General features: G+C 48.7%; 1 protein-coding gene across 2 annotated transcripts in view; it reads left to right on the forward strand.

Moving 5' to 3' along the window:
- PRKCB (protein kinase C beta) overlaps nucleotides 1–21,946 on the forward strand; it is a 472,648-nt gene that overhangs the window by 363,558 nt on the left and 87,144 nt on the right. For both annotated transcript variants that reach the window (XM_063934744.1, XM_063934743.1), the window contains exon 5: nucleotides 21,478–21,606. In XM_063934744.1, coding sequence (XP_063790814.1) covers nucleotides 21,478–21,606 — 129 coding nt within the window. The remainder of the gene's footprint in view (nucleotides 1–21,477; nucleotides 21,607–21,946) is intronic.

The raw sequence follows: 21,946 nt of genomic DNA on the forward strand, positions 1-21,946 counted from the left end.
TACAGAGAGTATGAGTAGCAGTAGAAAAATACACAAAAGTGGAACCATCATAAAGTCTCAGGCAGGATATAAAAGAGCAAATTTATGACCCATTTGTTTCAAATTTTTACAATCTGGAAAATTCTCTGCGAGCCTTCATCACCTCTGCAGAGTAATCTTGAAAGACAAATATGTTATGCCCGTTCCAAGACAGATTTAAAATCGTTTAGAGATGCATTCCATAACATTTTTTTTAATGCAGGTAGGTTAAACAGCAGAAAATAACTGTAGTGGCCTACTTTCTTGAGTGTTCCTCTGAGTGCCAACTTGATGTGCTTTTTCAATTATTAAATCTGAACATTCCTCATGAACATTTAAAAGTTCAAGAAGCGTATAAGACATTTTAGAAAGATCCATCCCTTTCAGAGTCTCTGGCAGGCCAACCACTCTTAAGTTGGTACGTTGTGACCTGTTTTCTAGGTCATCAACTTAATTGCATATGGGACTTCTGAAGCTTAATATAGTCCTCTTTCAATTTATTCATGTGAAAATGATCACCCACTAAGACTTCTGCAGCTGTAACACGTTGAGATAACTGCTGTGTCTGTCCTTTTATTCAGGTTTTGTGTAAAAACTGCAGCTTGCTCCTGCATCATAGGGTCCATCGCTTCCTTTGCAGCCTGCACCACCTTCCCATAAAATAGAACAGTATTTGGGGTACCTAGTCTTCACGCTAGGCTGTTTTAGCAGTGCACAGCACCCTGCCCGATTTTTAAAGGGCAAAATGTGCTTTGCCCCTTTAGCAGTGCCCTACTAAAACAGCCTGCATGCCGCCTAAGGTGGCCAATACTGAGATCGGGATTGGCGGGTTCTCGGGATTTAGGCCTAAAAGGATTGGAGCTTCCAATCGTGGGGATTTCGGGATTAGAAAGCCTCCTTGTTTTTTCAATGCCAGGCAGCATTGAGCGTTCTCATGAGGCTCAGACGCTGCCCAGCTCCCTCCTACAGCTCCCGTTGCCCCTTCTGTGCACACTGACCAGCGTGACGTGAAGTCAGAGGTCACACTGACTTCACGTCACGCAGTCTGACGCCAGCCGCCCGCGCTGCCCGGACCACACCTCACCACCTGCAGCAAGTGAACCCGCCTACACTCCCAGAGGATGGTGAGCAGTTCTGTGGGCTGGGCAGGTTCAGGAAGGGGGGGAGCACTGAAGATTTTAATTTTAAAATATCCCAATTCCAGGTATCCAGGAATCCCAGGATTGATCATTTTTCAATCCCGATACCTGGGATTGAAAAAAAGGGCCTCCCTAATGCCGCCGTGTGAATAGATGCCGTGCACACGTCATCTATTCACATTACAGGGAGAGCTTGGGGGAAGCCCAGCACCTCTGTAGGTTCTGGTCACACCCCCATCATTATGCAGACTACAGAGGCATGCCCCCTTTAGCGACGTTTAGGGGGCTGCACCGCCACATCAGTGATGCCCATGACATTTAGGGGGCTGCACCACCCCATCAGTGACCCCCTTTTCTCTGACGTCCTAGTGGATGCTGGGGACTCCGTAAGGACCATGGGGAATAGACTGCTCCGCAGGAGACTGGGCACATCTAAAGAAAGATTTAGGACTATCTGGTGTGCACTGGCTCCTCCCCCTATGACCCTCCTCCAAGCCTCAGTTAGATTTCTGTGCCCGGCTGAGCTGGATGCACACTAGGGGCTCTCCTGAGCTCCTAGAAGAAAGTATAGTTTAGGTTTTTTATTTTCAGTGAGACCTGCTGGCAACAGGCTCACTGCAACGAGGGACTAAGGGGAGAAGAAGCGAACCTACCTAAGTGGTGGTAGCTTGGGCTTCTTAGGCTACTGGACACCATTAGCTCCAGAGGGATCGAACACAGGACCCGACCTCGTCGTCCGTTCCCGGAGCCGCGCCGCCGTCCCCCTTACAGAGCCAGAAACAAGAAGGTGGTCCGGAAAATCGGCGGGTGAAGACTTCTGTCTTCTCCAAGGTAGCGCACAGCACTGCAGCTGTGCGCCATTGCTCCTCTGCACACCACACACTGCGTTCACTGATGGGTGCAGGGCGCTGGGGGGGGGGGGCGCCCTGAGCAGCAATAATAACACCTTGGCTGGCAAAACTAACACCATATATAGCCCCAGAGGCTATATAGGTGTATATTAACCCCTGCCAGAAACGATAAAATAGCGGGAGAAAGCCCGCCGAAAAAGGGGCGGAGCCAACTCCCTCAGCACACTGGCGCCATTATTCCCTCACAGCTTCGCTGGAAGGAAGCTCCCTGGCTCTCCCCTGCAGTCCTGCACTACAGAAAGGGTAAAAAAGAGAGGGGGGGGCACAATTTAGGCGCAGTATATATATATTATAGGCAGCTATAGGGGAAAACACTCTGTATAGTGATATCCCTGTGTTATATAGCGCACTGGTGTGTGCTGGCATACTCTCCCTCTGTCTCCCCAAAGGGCTTTGTGGGGTCCTGTCCTCTGTAAGAGCATTCCCTGTGTGTCTGCTGTGTGTCGGTACTGCTGTGTCGACATGTATGATGAGGATAATGATGTGGAGGCGGAGCAAATGCCTGTGAATGTGATGTCACCCCCTGAGGGGTCGACACCAGTGTGGATGGACTTATGGAAGGAATTACGTGACAGTGTCAGCTCCTTACATAAAAGGTTTGACGACATAGGACAGCCGGCTACTCAGCTTGTGCCTGTCCAAGCGTCTCAAATGTCATCAGGGGCTATAAAACGCCCGCTACCTCAGATGACAGATACAGATGTCGACATGGATACCGACTCCAGTGTCGACGATGATGAGACGAGGGTACCCTCCAATAGATCCACCCGTTATATGATTGAGGCTATGAAAAATGTATTACACATTTCTGATGATACCCCAGGTACCACAAAAAAGGGTATTATGTTTGGTGAGAAAAAACTACCAGTAGTTTTTCCTGCATCTGACTAATTAAACGAGGTGTGTGAGGAAGCGTGGACTTCCCCAGATAAGAAATTGATCATTTCTAAACGGTTAATGGCTGCGTACCCTTTCCCGCCAGAGGATAGGTCACGCTGGGAAACACCCCCTAGGGTAGATAAAGCGCTGACACGCATATCAAAGAAGGTGGCACTACCGTCTCCGGATACGGCCGCCCTAAAAGGACCTGCTGATAGAAAGCTGGAAAAGTACCCTAAAAGCTATATACACACACACTGGCATTATATTGAGACCCGCTATTGCATCAGCTTGGATGTGCAGTGCTGCTGCTGCGTGGTCAGACTCCCTGTCGGAAAACATTGATACCATGGATAGGGACAATATTTTGCTAACGATTGACCATATAAAAGACGCGGTCTTATACATGCGTGATGCACAGAGGGATATTTGCCGGCTGGCATCAAAAATAAGCGCTATGTCCATTGCCGCCAGACGGGGGTTATGGACTAGGCAATGGTCAGGTGATGCCGACTCCAAGCGGCACATGGACGTTTTACCCTATAAAGGGGTGGAACTTTTTGGGGAAGGTCTTTCAGACCTCGTTTCCACAGCTACTGCTGGGAAATCGACTTTTTTGCCACAGGCTACCCCACAGCAAAAGAAAGCACCGTATTATCAGGTACAGTCCTTTCGGCCCCAGAAAAATAAGCGGGCTAGAGGCTCATCCCTTCTGCCGAGGGGCAGAGGAAGGGGAAAAAAGCTGCAGCACACAGCTAGTTCCCAGGAGCAGAAGTCCTCCCCTGCGTCCGGTAAGTCCACAGCATGACGCTGGGGCTGCTCAGGCGGAATCGGGAACGGTGGGGGCACGTCTCAGGTTTTTCAGCACACAGTGGGCTCTCTCACAAGTGGATCCCTGGGTCCCTCAAGTAGTATCTCAGGGGTACTGGCTGGAATTCGAGACGTCTCCCCCCCGCCGTTTCCTAAAATCTGCCTTGCCGGCAACTCCCTCTGCCAGGGAGGCAGTGTTGGTGGCTATTCAAAAACTGTATTCACAGAAAGTGATCGTCAAGGTACCCCTCCTTCAGCAAGGAAAGGGTTACTACTCCACAATGTTTGTGGTACCGAAACCGGACGGTTCGGTGAGACCCATCTTAAATTTAAAAGCCTTGAACACTTATATCAAAAGGTTCAAGTTCAAGATGGAATCGCTCAGGGCGGTTATTGCGAGCCTGGAGGAGGGGGATTACATGGTATCCCTGGACATCAAGGATGCGTACCTGCATGTCCCCATTTACCCTCCGCACCAGGAGTACCTCAGATTTGTGGTACAGGACTGTCACTATCCGTTCCAGACGCTGCCGTTTGGGTTATCCACGGCACCGAGGGTCTTTACCAAGGTAATGGCCGAAATGATGATACTCCTTCGCAAGAAGGGAGTTTTAATTATCCCGTACTTGGACGATCTCCTGATAAAGGCGAGGTCCAAAGAACAGTTGATAGTGGGGGTGGCACTTTCTCAGGAAGTGCTACAACAGCACGGCTGGATTCTAAACATTCCAAAGTCACAGCTGGTCCCGACGACACGTCTTCTGTTCCTGGGAATGATTCTGGACACAGACCAGAAAAGAGTGTTTCTTCCACTGGAAAAAGCAGAGGAATTGTCATCTCTGGTCAGAGACATCCTAAAACCAGGAAAAGTGTTGGTACATCAATGCACACGAGTCCTGGGAAAAATGGTAGCTTCGTACGAAGCAATTCCATTCGGAAAGGTTCCACGCAAGGATGTTCCAGTGGGACCTGTTGGACAAATGGTCCGGGTCCCATCTCCAGATGCAACAGCGGATAACCCTGTCGGCCAGAACCAGGGTGTCGCTGCTGTGGTGGCTGCAGAGGGCTCATCTACTAGAGGGCCGCAGATTCGGAATACAGGACTGGGTCCTGGTGACCACGGACGCCAGCCTTCGGGGCTGGGGGCAGTCACAAAGGGAAGAAATTTCCAAGGACTGTGGTCAAATCAGGAGATTTCTCTTCTCATAAATATCCTGGAGCTAAGGGCCATTTACAATGCCCTAAGCCAGGCAAGACCCCTGCTTCAAAACCAGCCGGTACTGATCCAGTCAGACAACATCACGGCGGTCGCCCATGTAAACAGACAGGGCGGCACGAGAAGCAGGATGGCGATGGCAGAAGCCACAAGGATTCTCAGATGGGCAGAGAATCATGTGTTAGCACTGACGGCAGTGTTCATTCCGGGAGTGGACAACTGGGAAGCAGACTTCCTCAGCAGGCACGACCTCCACCCGGGAGAATGGGGACTTCATCCAGAAGTCTTCCAAATGCTGGTCAACCGGTGGGAAAAACCACAGGTAGACATGATGGCGTCCCGCCTCAACAAGAAGTTGAAAAGATATTGCGCCCGGTCAAGAGACCCTCAGGCGATAGCGGTGGACGCTCTAGTGACACCATGGGTGTACCAGTCTGTTTATGTGTTTCCTCCTCTACCTCTCATACCCAAGGTACTGAGAATAATAAGAAGGCGAGGAGTGAAAACCATACTCGTGGTTCCGGATTGGCCAAGAAGAGCTTGGTACCCGGAACTTCAAGAGATGCTTACAGAGGACCCTTGGCCTCTGCCGCTCAGACAAGACCTGCTGCAGCAGGGACCCTGTCTGTTCCAAGACTTACCGCGGCTGCGTTTGACGGCATGGCGGTTGAACACCGGATCCTGAAGGAAAAGGGTATTCCGGAGGAAGTCATCCCTATCCTGATCAAAGCAGGGGTGACGTTGGGCCTCAAATTGGGTCCATAAAGGTCCAGATTTCGGCTCTGTCGATTTTCTTCCAAAAAGAACTGGCTTCACTGCCCGAAGTTCAAACTTTTGTCAAAGGAGTACTGCATATTCAGCCTCCTTTTGTGCCCCCAGTGGCACCTTGGGATCTCAATGTGGTTTTGGCATTCCTGAAATCACATTGGTTCGAACCACTTAAGACTGTGGATTTAAAATATCTCACGTGGAAAGTGGTCATGCTGTTGGCCTTGGCGTCGGCCAGGTGGGTTTCAGAATTGGCGGCTTTGTCTTGTAAAAGCCCTTATCTGATTTTCCATATGGATAGGGCAGAATTGAGGACTCGTCCTCAGTTTCTCCCAAAGGTGGTCTCAGCTTTTCACTTGAACCAACCTATTGTGGTGCCTGCGGCTACTAGGGACTTGGAGGATTCCAAGTTGCTGGACGTAGTCAGGGCCCTAAAAATTTATATTTCCAGGACGGCTGGAGTCAGAAAGACTGACTCGCTGTTTATCCTGTATGTACCCACCAAGCTGGGTGCTCCTGCTTCTAAGCAGTCTATTGCGCGCTGGATTTGTAGCACTATTCAGCTGGCGCATTCTGCGGTAGGCTTACCGCAGCCTAAATCTGTAAAAGCCCATTCCACACGGAAGGTGGGCTCATCTTGGGCGGCTGCCCGAGGGGTCTCGGCTTTACAACTTTGCCGAGCAGCTACTTGGTCGGGGGCAAACACGTTTGCAAAATTCTACAAATTTGATACCCTGGCTGAGGAGGACCTGGACTTCTCTAATTCGGTGCTGCAGAGTCATCCGCACTCTCCCGCCCGTTTGGGAGCTTTGGTATAATCCCCATGGTCCTTACGGAGTCCCCAGCATCCACTAGGACGTCAGAGAAAATAAGAATTTACTCACCGTTATTCTATTTCTCGTAGTCCGTAGTGGATGCTGGGCGCCCATCCCAAGTGCGGATTGTCTGCAATACCTGTACATAGTTATTGTTACAAAAATCGGGTTTTGTTGTGAGCCATCTCTTCAGAGGCTCCATTTGTTATCATACTGTTAACCGGGGTTCCTATCACGTGTTATATGGTGTGATTGGTGTGGCTGGTATGAGTCTTACCCGGGATTCAAAAATCCTTCCTTATTGTGTCAGCTCTTCCGGGCACAGTTCCTAACTGAGGCTTGGAGGAGGGTCATAGGGGGAGGAGCCAGTGCTCACCAGATAGTCCTAAATCTTTCTTTAGATGTGCCCAGTCTCCTGCGGAGCCGTCTATTCCCCATGGTCCTTACGGAGTCCCCAGCATCCACTACGGACTAAGAGCTTTAGAATTACCGGTGAGTAAATTCTTATTTTCCTGCACATGTGCACATAATTGATGTGCTTTCTTAATTCTTGGTGATGATGGTGTTTTTTAGTACATGAACTGGCATTTTGTCTCCGGATCGTACTGGAAGATCCAGGTTTCATCATAGGTTGGGAGGTGAATCCCAGGACTTTTTTAAATCCCCGGTATCTGGATTGAAAAATGATCTATCCTGGGATACCTGGGATTGGGTTGAATTTTTTTAAATTTAAATATTCAGTGACACCCCCCCCCCCCCCCCATCCCTTGCCCAGCCCACAGAAATACTCACCATCCACAGGGAGTGTAGGCGGGATCACTTGCTGTGGGCGGCGAGGTACGGTCCGGGCTGCGCGGGCGGCTGGCATCAGACTGCGTGACATGATGTCAGTGTGACCTATGACTTTACGTCACGCTGCGCAGTGCGCACAGCGGGTCAGGGGGAGGAGGGAGCTTGGGTAGTGTCTGAGCCTTGTGAGGACACTCAATGCTGCCTGGCACTGAAAAACAAGGGGGCTTTCTAATCCCGAAATCCCCGGGATTGGAAGCTCCAATACCAGGACTGAATCCTGGCTAATTTTAGGCCTAAATCCTGAGGTCCCACCAATCCCGATCGTGGGATTGGACACCCTAAAGAATAGGTAGTAACTTTATCTAGTGAATGGGTGCGCACGCCCTGCCCGGACGGAGATTTTCTCTGTGTTAGGCACGCACAGGCACAGACGGAGCCACATCTGTATGTGCCTGGGTTACACCAGGAGAGAATAGTAGTATATATGCCTGGGTTACACTAGGAGAGAACAGTAGTGTATGCGCCTGGGTTACACCAGTAGAGAACAGTAGTATATGCGCCTGGGTTACACCAGGACAGAACAGTAGTATATGTGCCTGGATTACACCAGGAGAGAACAGTAGTATATGTGCCTGGATTACACCAGGACAGAACAGTAGTATATGTGCCTGGATTACACCGGGAGAGAATAGTAGTATATGTGCCTGGGTTACACCAGGTTAGAACAGTAGTGTATGTGCCTGGGTTACACCAGGAGAGAACAGTAGTATATGTGCCTGGGTTACACCAGGTTAGAACAGTAGTGTATGTGCCTGGATTACACCAGGAGAGAACAGTAGTATATGTGCCTGGGTTACACCAGGTTAGAACAGTAGTGTATGTGCCTGGGTTACACCAGGAGAGAACAGTAGTTTATGTGCCTGGGTTACACCAGGTTAGAACAGTAGTATATGTGCCTGGGTTACACCAGGTTAGAACAGTAGTGTATGTGCCTGGGTTACACCAGGAGAGAACAGTAGTATATGTGCCTGGGTTACACCAGGTTAGAACAGTAGTGTATGTGCCTGGGTTACACCAGGAGAGAACAGTAGTATATGCGCCTGGGGGTGTAGTATGGAATGCCGGCGGTCGGGCTCCCGGCGACCAGCATACCGGCGCCGGGAGCCTGACTGCCGGTTTACCGACAGTGTGGCAAGCGCAAATGAGCCCCTTGCGGGCTCGCTGCGCTCGCCACGCTGCGGGCACGGTGGCGCGCTATATTCTCCTGGAGGGAGAATAAGTGTCGGTATGCCGGCTGTCGGGATCCCGGCGCCGGTATACTGTGCGCCGGGATCCCGACAGCCGGCATACTGAAGACCACCCGCGCCTGGGTTACACCAGGAGAGAACAGTAGTATATGTGCCTGGGTTACACCAGGAGAGAACAGTAGTATATGTGCCTGGGTTACACCAGGAGAGAACAGTAGTATATGCGCCTGGGTTACACCAGGAGAGAACAGTAGTATATGTGCCTGGGTTACACCAGGAGAGAACAGTAGTATATGTGCCTGGGTAACACCAGGTGAGATCGGTAGTATATGTGCCTGGGTTACACCAGGTGAGATCGGTAGTATATGCATCTGTTTTACTGCTGGAGATAATAGTAGTTTATGCTTCACAGTGCTAGTAGTAAATGTTAACAAATACAGTGCACAATTCATACACAATATTGTACATTATACAGTTCAATGTATAACAAAGTCATATTTGTCACATGAAAGGAAATTAAACCAAGACTCAAATAGAAAACTAGTTTTCATTTAGTTCATATCAGTACACACAACACAATCAGTCACCTTCCCCTTTAAAAGATCTTTTGGAAAAGTGCTCTATTGCTGTGGAACGATTGCGAAGCTCACTGTAACAAGTTAATGGATTGCAGCATCAATATCATTAAGAGCTCAGCAATAGTGGGAGGAATACAGCTCAGCCAGTCATCATTACCATGAGTTTGTATGTCGCAGCAAGGGTTGAGCTGTCTCCATACAGGCGTATCTACTTCTGCCTTGTGCTCAGTACAGGATGTATTTTGCATGAACACACACAGGGGGTATCTAATTACCCGTGATTGTGCTACGGGCGCGAAAAACAGGTATTTCTCTGGCTGGGTCCACAGGATAACATTGGGATATTGTCGAGCGACAGCGAAAATGGCACCAACACGGTCACGAGCTTTCTGGCCTCCCAGGATGCATTGGGGCCTCCACTATATAGTCCCGCCCACTGATTCAGTCAGATCAGTTTTTTGCTTGGTGCGGCAGGAAGCCGCATGGTCACAGGGCTGCTGTGAAAGCAGCCTCAAGTTTTCATTACTTTATTTTTATAGACTTACTGTTTTGGTTTGAGCGACTTCTCTTAACAGCGTCTTAAACGTGTATTAGAAAGAGTCGCTCCAACAACTCCCCACCGGGTCGCAACAACGCTTACCTTCGCGGTACAGTGCTGTCTCGACGGGCGTCTGTGTCGGATGTTCTAGCAGGTCCAGCAGACGTTACCAGGCTGTGGCCGGAGCATGGGGAGACAGTGAGTATATGGACTTCCTCTTACTAGAGGGGTCAGGACACAGCTACGCTGATTTGGTGGAGACTACAAACAGCGTGTTGATGCGCCGAACATCTCGAGTGTGACAGCGCTACGCTCCAGGGATCATAGGCGCCAGGACTAGGTGAGGCCGCGATCCTGGGAGTTTAAGTCAACAGGGGGTTTCAGACGCTCTCCTGGCCGTCCCTCCTCCGAGTTCATGGCCAGTTCCCGCGGGTCTCTCGTTTCATGAACTGAATGACCTCACTTCCGGCTCAGACGCTACCACGAGGGTACTCGGTCGCAGCTTAGACGCTGCGGTTGTGTACACTGGATATAAACCCGCCCAGACCGAGTCGCAGGCCTTTAGTGTCTGCATGCACGTGGAGTCGCTCAGCGTCCGTGTCCGTTGGTGAGCGTCCGTGTCCGTTATCAGTTACCAAGAGCGGCAGTGTACACCAGTAGCGTCTGAATCCACTCAGCGTCTTTCGAGCGTCTTTGCTTGGATATGGAAGTGTGGTGAGTCTCCCTGTATCCCGCTCCCTGGAGGCAGTGTATACAGTACTAAAAATTCCTTCTACTTCTTAGTGTGCACTGTTAATTTTTAGTACCTATTGCATATGAGACCTGTATATTACTGTGTTTTCTGCATGTTATGTTGAAAAAGAACCAGTTAAACAGAAGTACAATTTTCCTACTTATGTATAAGTTATTATGGAGGTTGTATTCTCATATGACAATGTCTAATGCTTTAACATGTGACTGACTGCTAGTATGTGTGCTGACTTTTCTGTGTAATGTCAGTCCTGTTCTGACCCTCAAATCAGGTGCACTGTGGTCAGATTGATTTCACCTCTATATACTGATTATAGGGTGTGGTTCAGTCACAAAATTGTGTAGTCAATATCAGAAAAAATGTCTGTGAGCGGCAAAAGTGATGAGGAGAATTTGTCAAGCACTCCCATTGCCCTAACATGCTTATCTTGTAAGTCAGGGGTAATTGATATGATTCAATTGGTCACTTATGAGGGTTTATGTGCAAACTGTTTCGCTTTTCAGCGAAGTAAAAAACAGGAGTTAGTTCAACCTCCAGTAGAGCCACCATGGAATATGTTCGCAAAGACTCTGTCTTCAATAGCGGACAGGTTAGCTCCAGTAGCACCACCTCAAGGGTTAGGTTACACTATGAACCCATACATGCAGCTCCCTTCCTATGGTTTGGTTCCAGTAGCCTCTACAAGCAACCAAGGGGTAGGTAAGACTAAGACAGATACGTCTGTATGGCAGACTACACAAGAGGATACATCGGATGATGATGCGGAAACAATAGATTCAACTCCGTATGATGATCAGTCGCAGAGCTTTAGTTCAGATGATGTAGCTGAACTCATTAATGCAGTAAAGGCTGTGCTTTCTCTGGAAGAACCAGCCAAGACAGCGTTAAAAGCAAAAGCACCTGTATTCAAACGAACAAAGTCAGTGAAAGCTGAATTTCCAGCGTCAGAGGAGTTGACGGAAATGATGGATGAGTCTTGGGCAGCGCCCGGTAAAAAGTATAAGATTCCTAGGAGATGGGATTCTTATTATCCATTTCCTGCTGGAGATTGTTCGAAGAGAGAAGTTCCTCCAAAAGTAGATGCACATGTTCTGCGACTCGTGCACAAATCTGCTTTGCCACTGTCATCTACCTCTTTGAATGATGTCACAGACAGGAGGGTAGAGAGCCTATTGAAAAATATTTTTTCTCTTGTGGGTGCAGTGGTAAGACCTGCTATGGCTTCGGCCTGGGTAGCAAAGGCAATGGGCGAATGGATAGAGGAACTAGAGAATGACATCCCCTCTCCTACTAGGGAGCAAGAGGATCGTCTTTGCCGTTTAAGACAATCTGCCCAGTATTTAGAAGAAGCAGCCATTGATGTAGGCACTGTTGCTTCTAAAGCTTCAGCCCTGGCAGTAGTCGCTCGCAGAGCAGTCTGGCTACGGACCTGGAAGGCAGATGCGGAGTCCAAGAAGGAATTGGAAGCATTGCCTTTCGTGGGTAATATATTATTTGGAAAACCTTTATCGGATATCCTAGAGTCAGAGGCTGAATCGAAGAAGGTCAGATTTCCGGCTACCTACAACCCTAAGTCCAAGGGTTTAAAATTTCGCTCATTTCGCTGGCAAAGCGAAAGGTAAAGAGGAGCCTAAACAACCCCAGTTTAAATCCAGGGGTAAGAAGCAGTGGGCTAGCAAAAAGCCAGCTTCCAAACCTGAACAAAAGCCCTCAGCCTGAAGAGACGGGCCTCCGCCTGGAGGATTCCAGGGTTGGGGGCCGACTCCTGCAATTTGCACACACATGGCAACAGTCAACAACAGATGCCTGGGTGCAGAAGGTAGTATCTCAGGGGTATGGGTTCCCATTCAGGAGGCAGCCTCCTCAAAGATTTTTTTGCACCAGCCCGTCTCGTATAGAGTCGAAGGCCAATGCCCTGCAAGAAGCAGTCCAAAAATTACTGCAGTCAGGTGTGATTGTCCCAGTACCTCCATCACAAAAGGGACAGGGGTATTATTTCAATCTGTTTCTAATCCAGAAACCAAATGGGTCATATCGACCAATTCTAAATCTGAAGATGTTGAACAATTACATATGGATCCCGAAGTTCCACATGGAGACGTTACGCTCCATAATGTTGGCTATGGAACCGGGAGACTATATGGTATCTCTGGATGTGCGGGATGCTTACCTACATGTGCCTATAGCACTATCACATCAGTGTTACCTCAGGTTTGCCATCCTCAAGGAACACTTCCAGTTCCAAGCTCTGCCCTTCGGGCTAGCTACAGCACCCAGGGTGTTTACCAAGATCATGGTGGTTATGGCAGCTTGTCTGCGCAAACAAGGGATAAGGATATTTCCATACCTAGACGACCTATTAATCTTAGCACAGTCGCAAGATTTACTGTTGAGCCATCTCCAGCAGACGATAGTTTGTTTACAGAGACACGGGTGGCTCATAAATTGGGAGAAGTCGTCCCTGAATCCATCACAGCGGATGGTTCATTTGGGAGCCATATTGGATTCAGACCTACAGAGAGTTCTCTTACCAGAGAAGAAAATAGTCAAGGTGCAGGTCATGGCTCAGGAAGCGTTGCAAGCCCAGACAATGTCAGTCCATGCAGCAATGCGACTGTTGGGTCTGATGGTATCAACGTTCGACATGGTGGAATATGCGCAATTCCACTCCAGACCATTGCAGCATCTCATTTTTACAAAATGGAACGGAAATCATCAAACAATAAAGAAGCAGATGATAAAGATTCCAGTAAATGTAAAAAGGTCTCTAGCATGGTGGCTACAGACAGACCATTTAAACAAGGGGAGACCCTTTTGGATAAAAGAGTGGCAAGTCCTGACGACAGATGCCAGCCTGCAAGGTTGGGGGGCGGTACTCGGAAGCCTATGGTTCCAGGGAAAATGGACCGCAAGGGAAAGTCGCCTGCCGATAAATCTGTTAGAAATAAGAGCCATTTACTTGGCCCTAGTTCAGGCAAAGGACAATCTACAAGGAAGACCAGTCCAGATCCGCTCAGACAATGCGACGGCAGTAGCATACCTAAATCATCAAGGAGGGACTCACAGCAAGAGTCTGATGGAGGAAGTAACTCCCATTCTAAAGTGGGCAGAACTCCATCTCCCAGCATTGTCAGCAGTATTTGTCCCGGGTGTACTAAATTGGGAAGCGGATTTTCTCAGTCGGCACACCATTCAGGAAACAGAATGGGCACTACACCCAGAAGTGTTTCAGACACTGGTGAACAGATGGGGTCTACCGGAGATAGACCTTATGGCTAAACAACAAAGTTCCGAGGTACGGATCAAGAACAAGGGACCCAGGAGCAGTCCTGGTAGACGCACTGTCAGTAGAATGGAGGTTTCAGCTGGCATATCTGTTCCCTCCAATATCTCTGTTACCCAGAGTAGTGAGAAAGATAAAACAGGCAAAAGGAGCAATCATTCTAATAGCTCCAGCTTGGCCAAGAAGGCATTGGTACACAGATCTGTGGAGAATGTCCATGGAAGCACCGATACTGCTCCCTCAACGTCCAGATCTGTTAATGCAGGGTCCTTGTTGTCAGTCATCTGGATCGCTTGTCTTTGACGGCGTGGCTGTTGAAACCTCTATCTTAGAGGCTAAAGGATTTTCAAAGCAAGTAATCCAAACCATGCTTAGAGCAAGAAAGCCTTCTTCGGCCCGTGTATATCATAGAATATGGCAAGCCTATATTCATTGGTGTTCTGGAAAAAATTACAATCCAAGAGCCTTTAAAGTAGCTAGAATTTTGGATTTTCTGCAGGCAGGATTGGATAAGGGGTTGAAGGTTGCTTCCTTGAGGGTGCAAGTCTCAGCGTTGACTGTATGGTTTCAGCAGAAGATTGCTGACCTACAGGATGTACGTACGTTTTTCCAAGGAGTAGTACATATTCAACCTCCATTTGTTCCTCCTGCAGCTCCCTGGGATTTGAATTTAGTTCTTAAATTTCTCCAGGGTCCTTTGTTTGAACCACTTGAGAGAGCGGATCTTAAGTGGTTAACGATTAAAGTTCTTTTTTTACTGGCAATGGCGTCAGCCAGGAGAGTGTCAGATTTAGGAGCATTATCATGTAAGTCTCCTTTCCTAAGTTTTTTTCCAGACAGAGCAGTTCTCAGAACGAGATCTAGTTATCTTCCAAAGGTGGTGTCAAAGTTTCACCTGAATGAAGAGATTGTAGTCCCAGCTTTTCAGGTATCGGGACTATCTGCGGGAGAAGCGTCACTGGACGTGGTCCGGTCTTTAAAAATCTATATAGATCGTACTAGTGCCATCAGGAAAACAGATTCCCTCTTCATCCTCTACGGATTCCATAGGAGAGGTTGGCCTGCTAGTAAACAGACGCTGGCGAGATGGCTCCGAGTGGTAATATCTGAAGCTTATTCTCATGCAGATCTCCCTATTCCGGCTAATGTCTCTGCACACTCTACACGTAAGGTAGGTCCTTCTTGGGCAGCACAACAGGGTGCATCAGCAGAACAGATATGTAAGGCAGCCACATGGTCTTCCATAAACACATTCATCAGACATTATGCCTTGGATACTTTTGCCTCTCATGACGCAGACTTCGGGCGAAAGGTCCTCCTGTGCTATCAGGAGCGTCCCCACCACTAAAATGGCTTTGGGAATCCCAATGTTATCCTGTGGATAATCCTGTGGACCCAGCCAGAGAAATAAACGTTATGGTAAGAACTTACCGTTGATAACGTGATTTCTCTTATGTCCACAGGTATCCACAGGGATCCCACCCGGACGCATCTGATTTGAGGATCTAGACAAACACTAAAAACCTCTTCCTTCTTGTATGGAAGGGTGTGCATGTGTGTTCTTATCGCCTGTACAGGTCTCTACCTAATGTTCCTGCCTATAATCGCTGTGGAAAGAACTGATCTGACTGAATCAGTGGGCGGGACTATATAGTGGAGGCCCCAATGCATCCTGGGAGGCCAGAAAGCTCGTGACCGTGTTGGTGCCATTTTCGCTGTCGCTCGACAATATCCCAATGTTATCCTGTGGATACCTGTGGACATAAGAGAAATCACGTTATCAACGGTAAGTTCTTACCATAACGTTTATTTCTCTTACGTCCTAGGTGATGCTGGGGTCCACATTAGTACCATGGGGTAAAGATGGGTCCCTTGGGAGCCATGGGCACTTTAGGAGTTTAATAGTGTGGGCTGGCTCCTCCCTCTATGCCCCTCCTACCAGACTCTGTTTAGAAAATGTGCCCTGTGGAGCCGGTCACCGCTAGGGGAGCTCCTAGGAGTTTTTCTAGTTTTTTTTTTTTTTTTTTCTAAGAGTTAGGTACAGGAAGGCTGCTGGCAACAGCCTCCCTGCTTCGTGGGACTTAGGGGGGTGGGGAGTAGGAACCAACTGTAGAAGTTAATGGTTCTCTGTCTCCGCTGACAGGACACTGAGCTCCTGAGGGTGCTGATCGCAAGCCCATGAGGCGACCGCTGACTCCCGCAGCACAGCCGCCACCCCTAACAGAGCCAGAAGATAGAGTGGTGAGTATGACGCCGGCGCCCCGGTAAGCGGGTCGCCGGCGGGAATGGCGGCATAAGGGTGGGAGCGCAGCTCTGACAAGCTGCGCGCCAGAGGGCTCAGCGGTACTGATGTGCGGCGCTGTGAGGGGCGCCCTGGGCCAGCGCAAATACCCTACACTGGTCACAAATCACCTCAGACCAGTATAATCCTTGAAAGCGGGAGGGCGGGGCTTCTTCCTCTGAGCGGATCCAGCACTCACCAGCGCCGTTTTCTCCCTGCAGATCACACTGAAGAGACGCTGACAGGGAGTGCTGCCCTCCACATAACTCCATCATACATCTGCGGTACCGGGGTGTAATAGACGGGGCGGGTAGGAGGGGGGGTTGTAGATAGAGCTGTTTAATCTATTAAGATTATTCAGTCAGCGCTGGCTGTTTACTGTATAAACTGCCTACTGGGGCGCTGTGTGGCTGGCTCCATATTCTCTGTCTCTCTCTGAAGGTACTCTGGGGGAAACTGTGTCTGCATTTTCCTGTGTATGTGTGTGTGTGTGTATAGCTCACATAAACATGTCTAGGAACTCTGTATCTTGTGCTGCAGGGTGTGTATCTTCTCCTGAAAAGTCTATTCCTTGTACTCAGGATTGTAATGTACTATCTCAGTATTCTGAATCCGAACCCCCATGGGTGGATTCTCTTAGGAGGATGATATCCCAGATTTCATCTCGGATAGCTCAAAATGAGACTGAAACACAGGTTTTGAGAAAGTCTGTTGAAGTTTTGTCATATTCAGCTTCCACTGCCTCTTCAAAGACCCCAATTGCTTACCCTAAGAAGCGTGCTCTTGCCCAGCTAATGCAAGCTGGCACAGATACCGACTCTGATACAGGGGACGATGATGGGGATATGCAGGGGGGGGATGCATCCCTTGCTAAGTGGGTGCAACTCATGATTAAGGCTATCAGGGACATTTTACACATTACTGATAAGGTACCTGAGCAAGTAGAGGAGGCTTATTTTACTGACAATAAGAAACCCTCCCTTACATTCTCTGCGTCTAAGGAATTAAACGCATTGTTTGAAAAATCCTGGGAAAACCCAGAGAAAAAATTCCAGATCCCAAAAAGGGTTTTCATTGCTTTTCCTTTCCCTGAGGAGGACAGGAAAAAGTGGGAAATTCCACCTGTAGTAGTTTAGGTTGTCTAAAAAAGTGGTTATACCTGTCCCTGGGTCTACCGCTTTAAAAGAGCTGGCTGACCATAAGATTGAGACTATACTCAAATCCTTATACACAGCTACTGGCGTAGCGTTTAGACCCACTATTGCTTGTGTGTGGATTTCTAAAGCCATAGTAAAGTGGTCAGGCACATTACTAGAGGAATTAGATTTTATGGATAGAAGTGACATTGAATTGTTTTTACGTCACATACAGGACTTTGCAGGTTTCATGGTGGAGGCCATGAAGGACCTTGGCCATCTTAATGCGAGGGCCTCTTCCATGGCTGTCTCGGCACGCAGGTGACTCTGGCTGCGCCAATGGTCTGTGGATGCGGAATCTAAGAAGTGTGGAGAACCTACCCTTCACAAGTCAGGCTCTGTTTGGGGAAGCGTTAGATGCATGGATTTCCATGGCAACTGCGGGTAAGTCAACTTTTCTTCCCTCAGCAGCACCGCCGACTAGGAAATCTTATCCTACGTCTACTATGCAGTCCTTTCGGACCGCGAAAGTTAAGTACAAACCCTCTTTCACTTTCTTTAGAGGCGGTCAGGGGAAATCCAGAAAACCTGCACCAACAGGTTCACTGGAACAGAAACCTGGTTCTGCTTCCACGAAATCCTCGGCATGACGGTGGACCTCCCAGCCAGGAGATCGGGCATGTGGGAGCAAGATTAAAGAAATTTCAGTCACGTCTGGGCGTCATCAGTCCTAGACCCCTTGGTACAAGATATTGTTATCCAGGGGTACAGACTCCCACCTCACAGATTCTTCAAATCAGGCTTACCAGCTTTGCTGACAGAAAGCTATCCTACAGGAAGCCATTCAAAAATTGCTAAAGTCAAATGTCATTGTTCCAGTTCCACCTCACCTCATGAACAAGGGTTATTACTCAAACCTGTTTGTGGTACCGAAACCGGATGGTTCGGTCAGGCCAGTATTGAACCTAAAGTCATTGAACCTTTATTTGAGGGAATTCAAATTCAAAATGGAGTCTCTGAGAGCGATGATCTCAGGTCTGGAGGAGGGGGAATTCCTGGTATCCCTAGATATCAAGGATGCGTGCCTTCACATTCCAATCTGGCCGCCTCTCCAGGCTTATCTAAGATTTGCGCTGCTGGACTGTCACTATCAGTTCCAGGCACTGCCGTTTGGACTCTCCACAGCACTGAGGGTGGTCACCAAGGTCATGGCAGAGATGATGCTACTTCTCCGCAAGCAGGGTGTGAACATAATTCCTTATCTGGATGATCTGCTTATAAAAGCGTCTTCCGGGGAAAAGCTGTTGCAGAGCATTGCTCTCTCAACTCAACTACTCCAGGATTATGGATGGATCCTGAATCTTCCAAAGTCTCATCTGGAGCCGACAAGGAGACTGTCCTTCCTAGGGATGATCCTCGACAGGGAAGTACAGAGGGTGTTTCTGCCGGAGGAGAAAACGTTGGTGATACAAACAATGGTCCAGGATGTCCTGAAGCCAGCCCTGGTATTGGTTCATCAGTGCATTCGTCTTCTGGGGAAGATGGTTGCCTCCTACGAGGCACTACAGTACGGAAGATTTCATGTACGGTCTTTCCAACTGGATCTCCTGGACAAATGGTCAGGATCTCATCTTCACATGCACCAGAGGATACGTCTGTCACCGAAAGCCAGAATCTCGCTCCTCTGGTGGCTGCAAACTTCTCACCTACTAGATGGCTGCAGGTTCGGGATTCAGAATTGGATCCTCCTAACCACGTATGCAAGTCTCCAGAGGTTGGGGAGCAGTCACCCAAGGGAAAAACTTCCAAGGAAGGTGGTCAAGTCTGGAATCCATCCTTTGATAAATATTCTGGAACTAAGGGCCGTGTACAACGGTCTTCTACAAGCGGCACATCTTTAGAAAGATCGGGCCATTCCGGTTCAGTCGGACAATGTAACGACAGTGGCCTACATAAACCGACAAGGCGGAAAGAAGAGGAGAGCTGCAATTTCAGAGGTAACAAGAATCATCCTCTGGGCGGAAAAGCACGCAGTGGCTCTGTCAGCAATCTTAATTCTGGGAGTGGACAACTGGGAAGCGGACTTCCTCAGCAGACACGATCTCCATCCAGGAGAGTGGGACCTCCACCCAGAGGCGTACCTCAAATAGACATGATGGCCTCCCGCCTCAACAAGAAGTTTCGGAGGTACTGTTTCAGGTCGAACAGTACGGACTATGAGAAAAGGATTTACCGGTAGGTAATTACAATCCTATTTTTACTGTTTTTCATCACTTTATCCAATTGGGTCCCATGACAAACACTCGGTTTTCGAGTGAAAATACATAGGTCCCATGGAAAGCTGCTGACCTTTGTATTTTTGCTGCACTTATCGCGGGTTTAGAGGACACTTATTATGCTTTGCGTGCCTGTGGTATGTGAAGCATAATCTCAGATAAGTGCCGGCCAAGCGAGGAGAAGCTATTAGCCCCAGCAAATCAATTAGCCGGTGTTAATTACCGCGGCAAATTGGATACTACCTAATACCCTTTTCACACTGCACAAATAACCTGGTAAATTGCCGGGTCGATGTACAGTGTGAAATGGGGAAGTCCTGAATTCCCGGGTCGCCTGACCCAGTATTTCAACCCAGGAAAAAAGCAGGTGCAGTGTGAACTGGCTTGGAGGAGGCGGTGTGGAGATGATCTCATCTCCAAGCACTGCCTCCGCTCCCGCCCCGGATGGCAACCCGACCCGGCATATTGCTGGGTTGCGTTGCCAGTCTGAAAGGGGTCTCATGGCGGGTTGCACCCAGGAAGGACCCGTGTACAATTCCCGGGTGCGACCCTTGATTGCGATGTGAAAGCGGTATTACTGTACTTTGGTTGTGCTTACACCCCAACCACCCCACCACCCCCACCCCCCTCTCCAGCCCCGGCTCCCACCCTCCTTAGCTCAAGGAGGTCCAGGAAGCATTGCGTTTGTTATGCGTACTTATGCATAACTTTTGTGTTATAGAAAAACCCTATTTATGGGAGAAACACTTGCAAACTATATTCACATCCAAATGTGCATCAGCTCCTAATTGTTTACTATAGTGGAGAAGAAGCTAAACATTTTTTTAAAACAGGCACGCTTTGTACCTCAGACTGCTTATTTCAAATCGCTTCTTTAAATGAACGGAATCAATTGGAATAGGTTTCCAAAACTTTGACTACTATTGGCAACCGAAACAGGGGACGTTATTGGATGACATTTACTAAGGGCCGGACAGGCCCAGAAAGGATATGGGGAAATTTACAGTGGGCCCAACTACATGAGGCTCCGAGCTTTCCTGTAATTGATACTCTATTGGAGGGTCAGTTGCATAGACGTACATAGATGCCGACACAGGGGTGTCGCTCCGGGACATCTCCCCTCTGCCGCATTATGGTCAGCCGTGCAAACGCATTGTCGCGCCCACCGGGGAGTGTATTTTTGCTTTGCAGAAGCGCGAACGCCTGTGCAGCAGAGCTCCTGCAAAAACATTTTGTGCAAAACAAGACCAGCCCTGTAGTTACTTATCCTGTGCGTTGATTCTAACGACGGAGGGATGGCTTTTGACGTCACACACCCGCCCAGCGAATGCCCAGCCACGCCTGCGTTTTTCTAAGCACTCCCTTGTACACGTGACACCACAGAAGAGCTGCTATGGAAGTAGCTGTGAGGTAAGTGAAGATGAGAGAGAGGGGGGAATGAGAGAAAGGGGGGCGTGGCTGTGCACAAGAGAGAAGGGGGGGTGCGGACAGTAGAGAAGGGGGGGTTGCGAACAGTAGAGAAGGGGGGTGCGGACAAGAGAGAAAGGGGGGGGTTCGGGACGAGAGAAAGAAAGAGGGGGTGCGACGGATTGATGCGTTACATATGGATGCAGGCAAGAGAGTGCAGTGACTACAGCCTCTGCCTCAGGCTGTAGCGACTCAGGCGACCGCCCTGCTTGCCCACACCTAGATCCGCCCCTGGACCTTCATGACTCAGTTTAACACTGCATGTACCTCAGATTATCTGAGGTACTTTATTCAATAGTTTTCACGAGCTGAATGGCTCCCTCTGCTGCATGGAAATAAAATTCCTGGTGCAAGGAAAAAAATTAGATGGCAGTCACACAGGTCCAGTTGGGAAAAACATGGACCCAGTAACTATGTGCATGCACTGTATGATCTGTATGAGATTTAGATTCCCAACTTTTAGTGCAGTGATCATTTTTCACAAATTACCAGTCCTTTCGAATGTTACATGAAAATGTCTCCATTGTCACACACTGTGCTGTTTATAATCCTTGCTTTCCATGTTTCTCCAGCATGCATGATGAATGTCCACAAACGCTGTGTAATGAACGTGCCAAGCCTGTGCGGTACGGACCACACCGAGCGCAGGGGGAGGTTACACATCAAGGCTGACATCAGCCAGGAGGTCCTAACGGTTGTGGGTGAGTTGCTTGCTGTCAGGTGGGTCTGTCTGAACTCATTTCTGACATTTTGCATTTAATCATTCCAGTTAAAAGTATAGACGCATGGACTTTGCTTAAACGTTTAGAGGGAACCCTTTTTTGCATTAAAATTAGTGTGTATGTGCCTTACTGGACTTGGCAGCGCAGTAAACGGCGTAGGAGGGAAATACTGTACGTCCAATAAAGAAGTGTCTGTAATTATTGAAGTCACCATTTGCAGAAAGCGTTGAGAACTCTTTTAATACATTTGCAAGGAAAAGTTTACACATCAGTGACATTAATGCACCACTGCAATTTGCAGTGTGTACGTGTGTATCAC

The sequence above is a fragment of the Pseudophryne corroboree genome, chromosome 7 (assembly GCF_028390025.1).
Source record: "Pseudophryne corroboree isolate aPseCor3 chromosome 7, aPseCor3.hap2, whole genome shotgun sequence".
NCBI lineage: Eukaryota > Metazoa > Chordata > Amphibia > Anura > Myobatrachidae > Pseudophryne > Pseudophryne corroboree.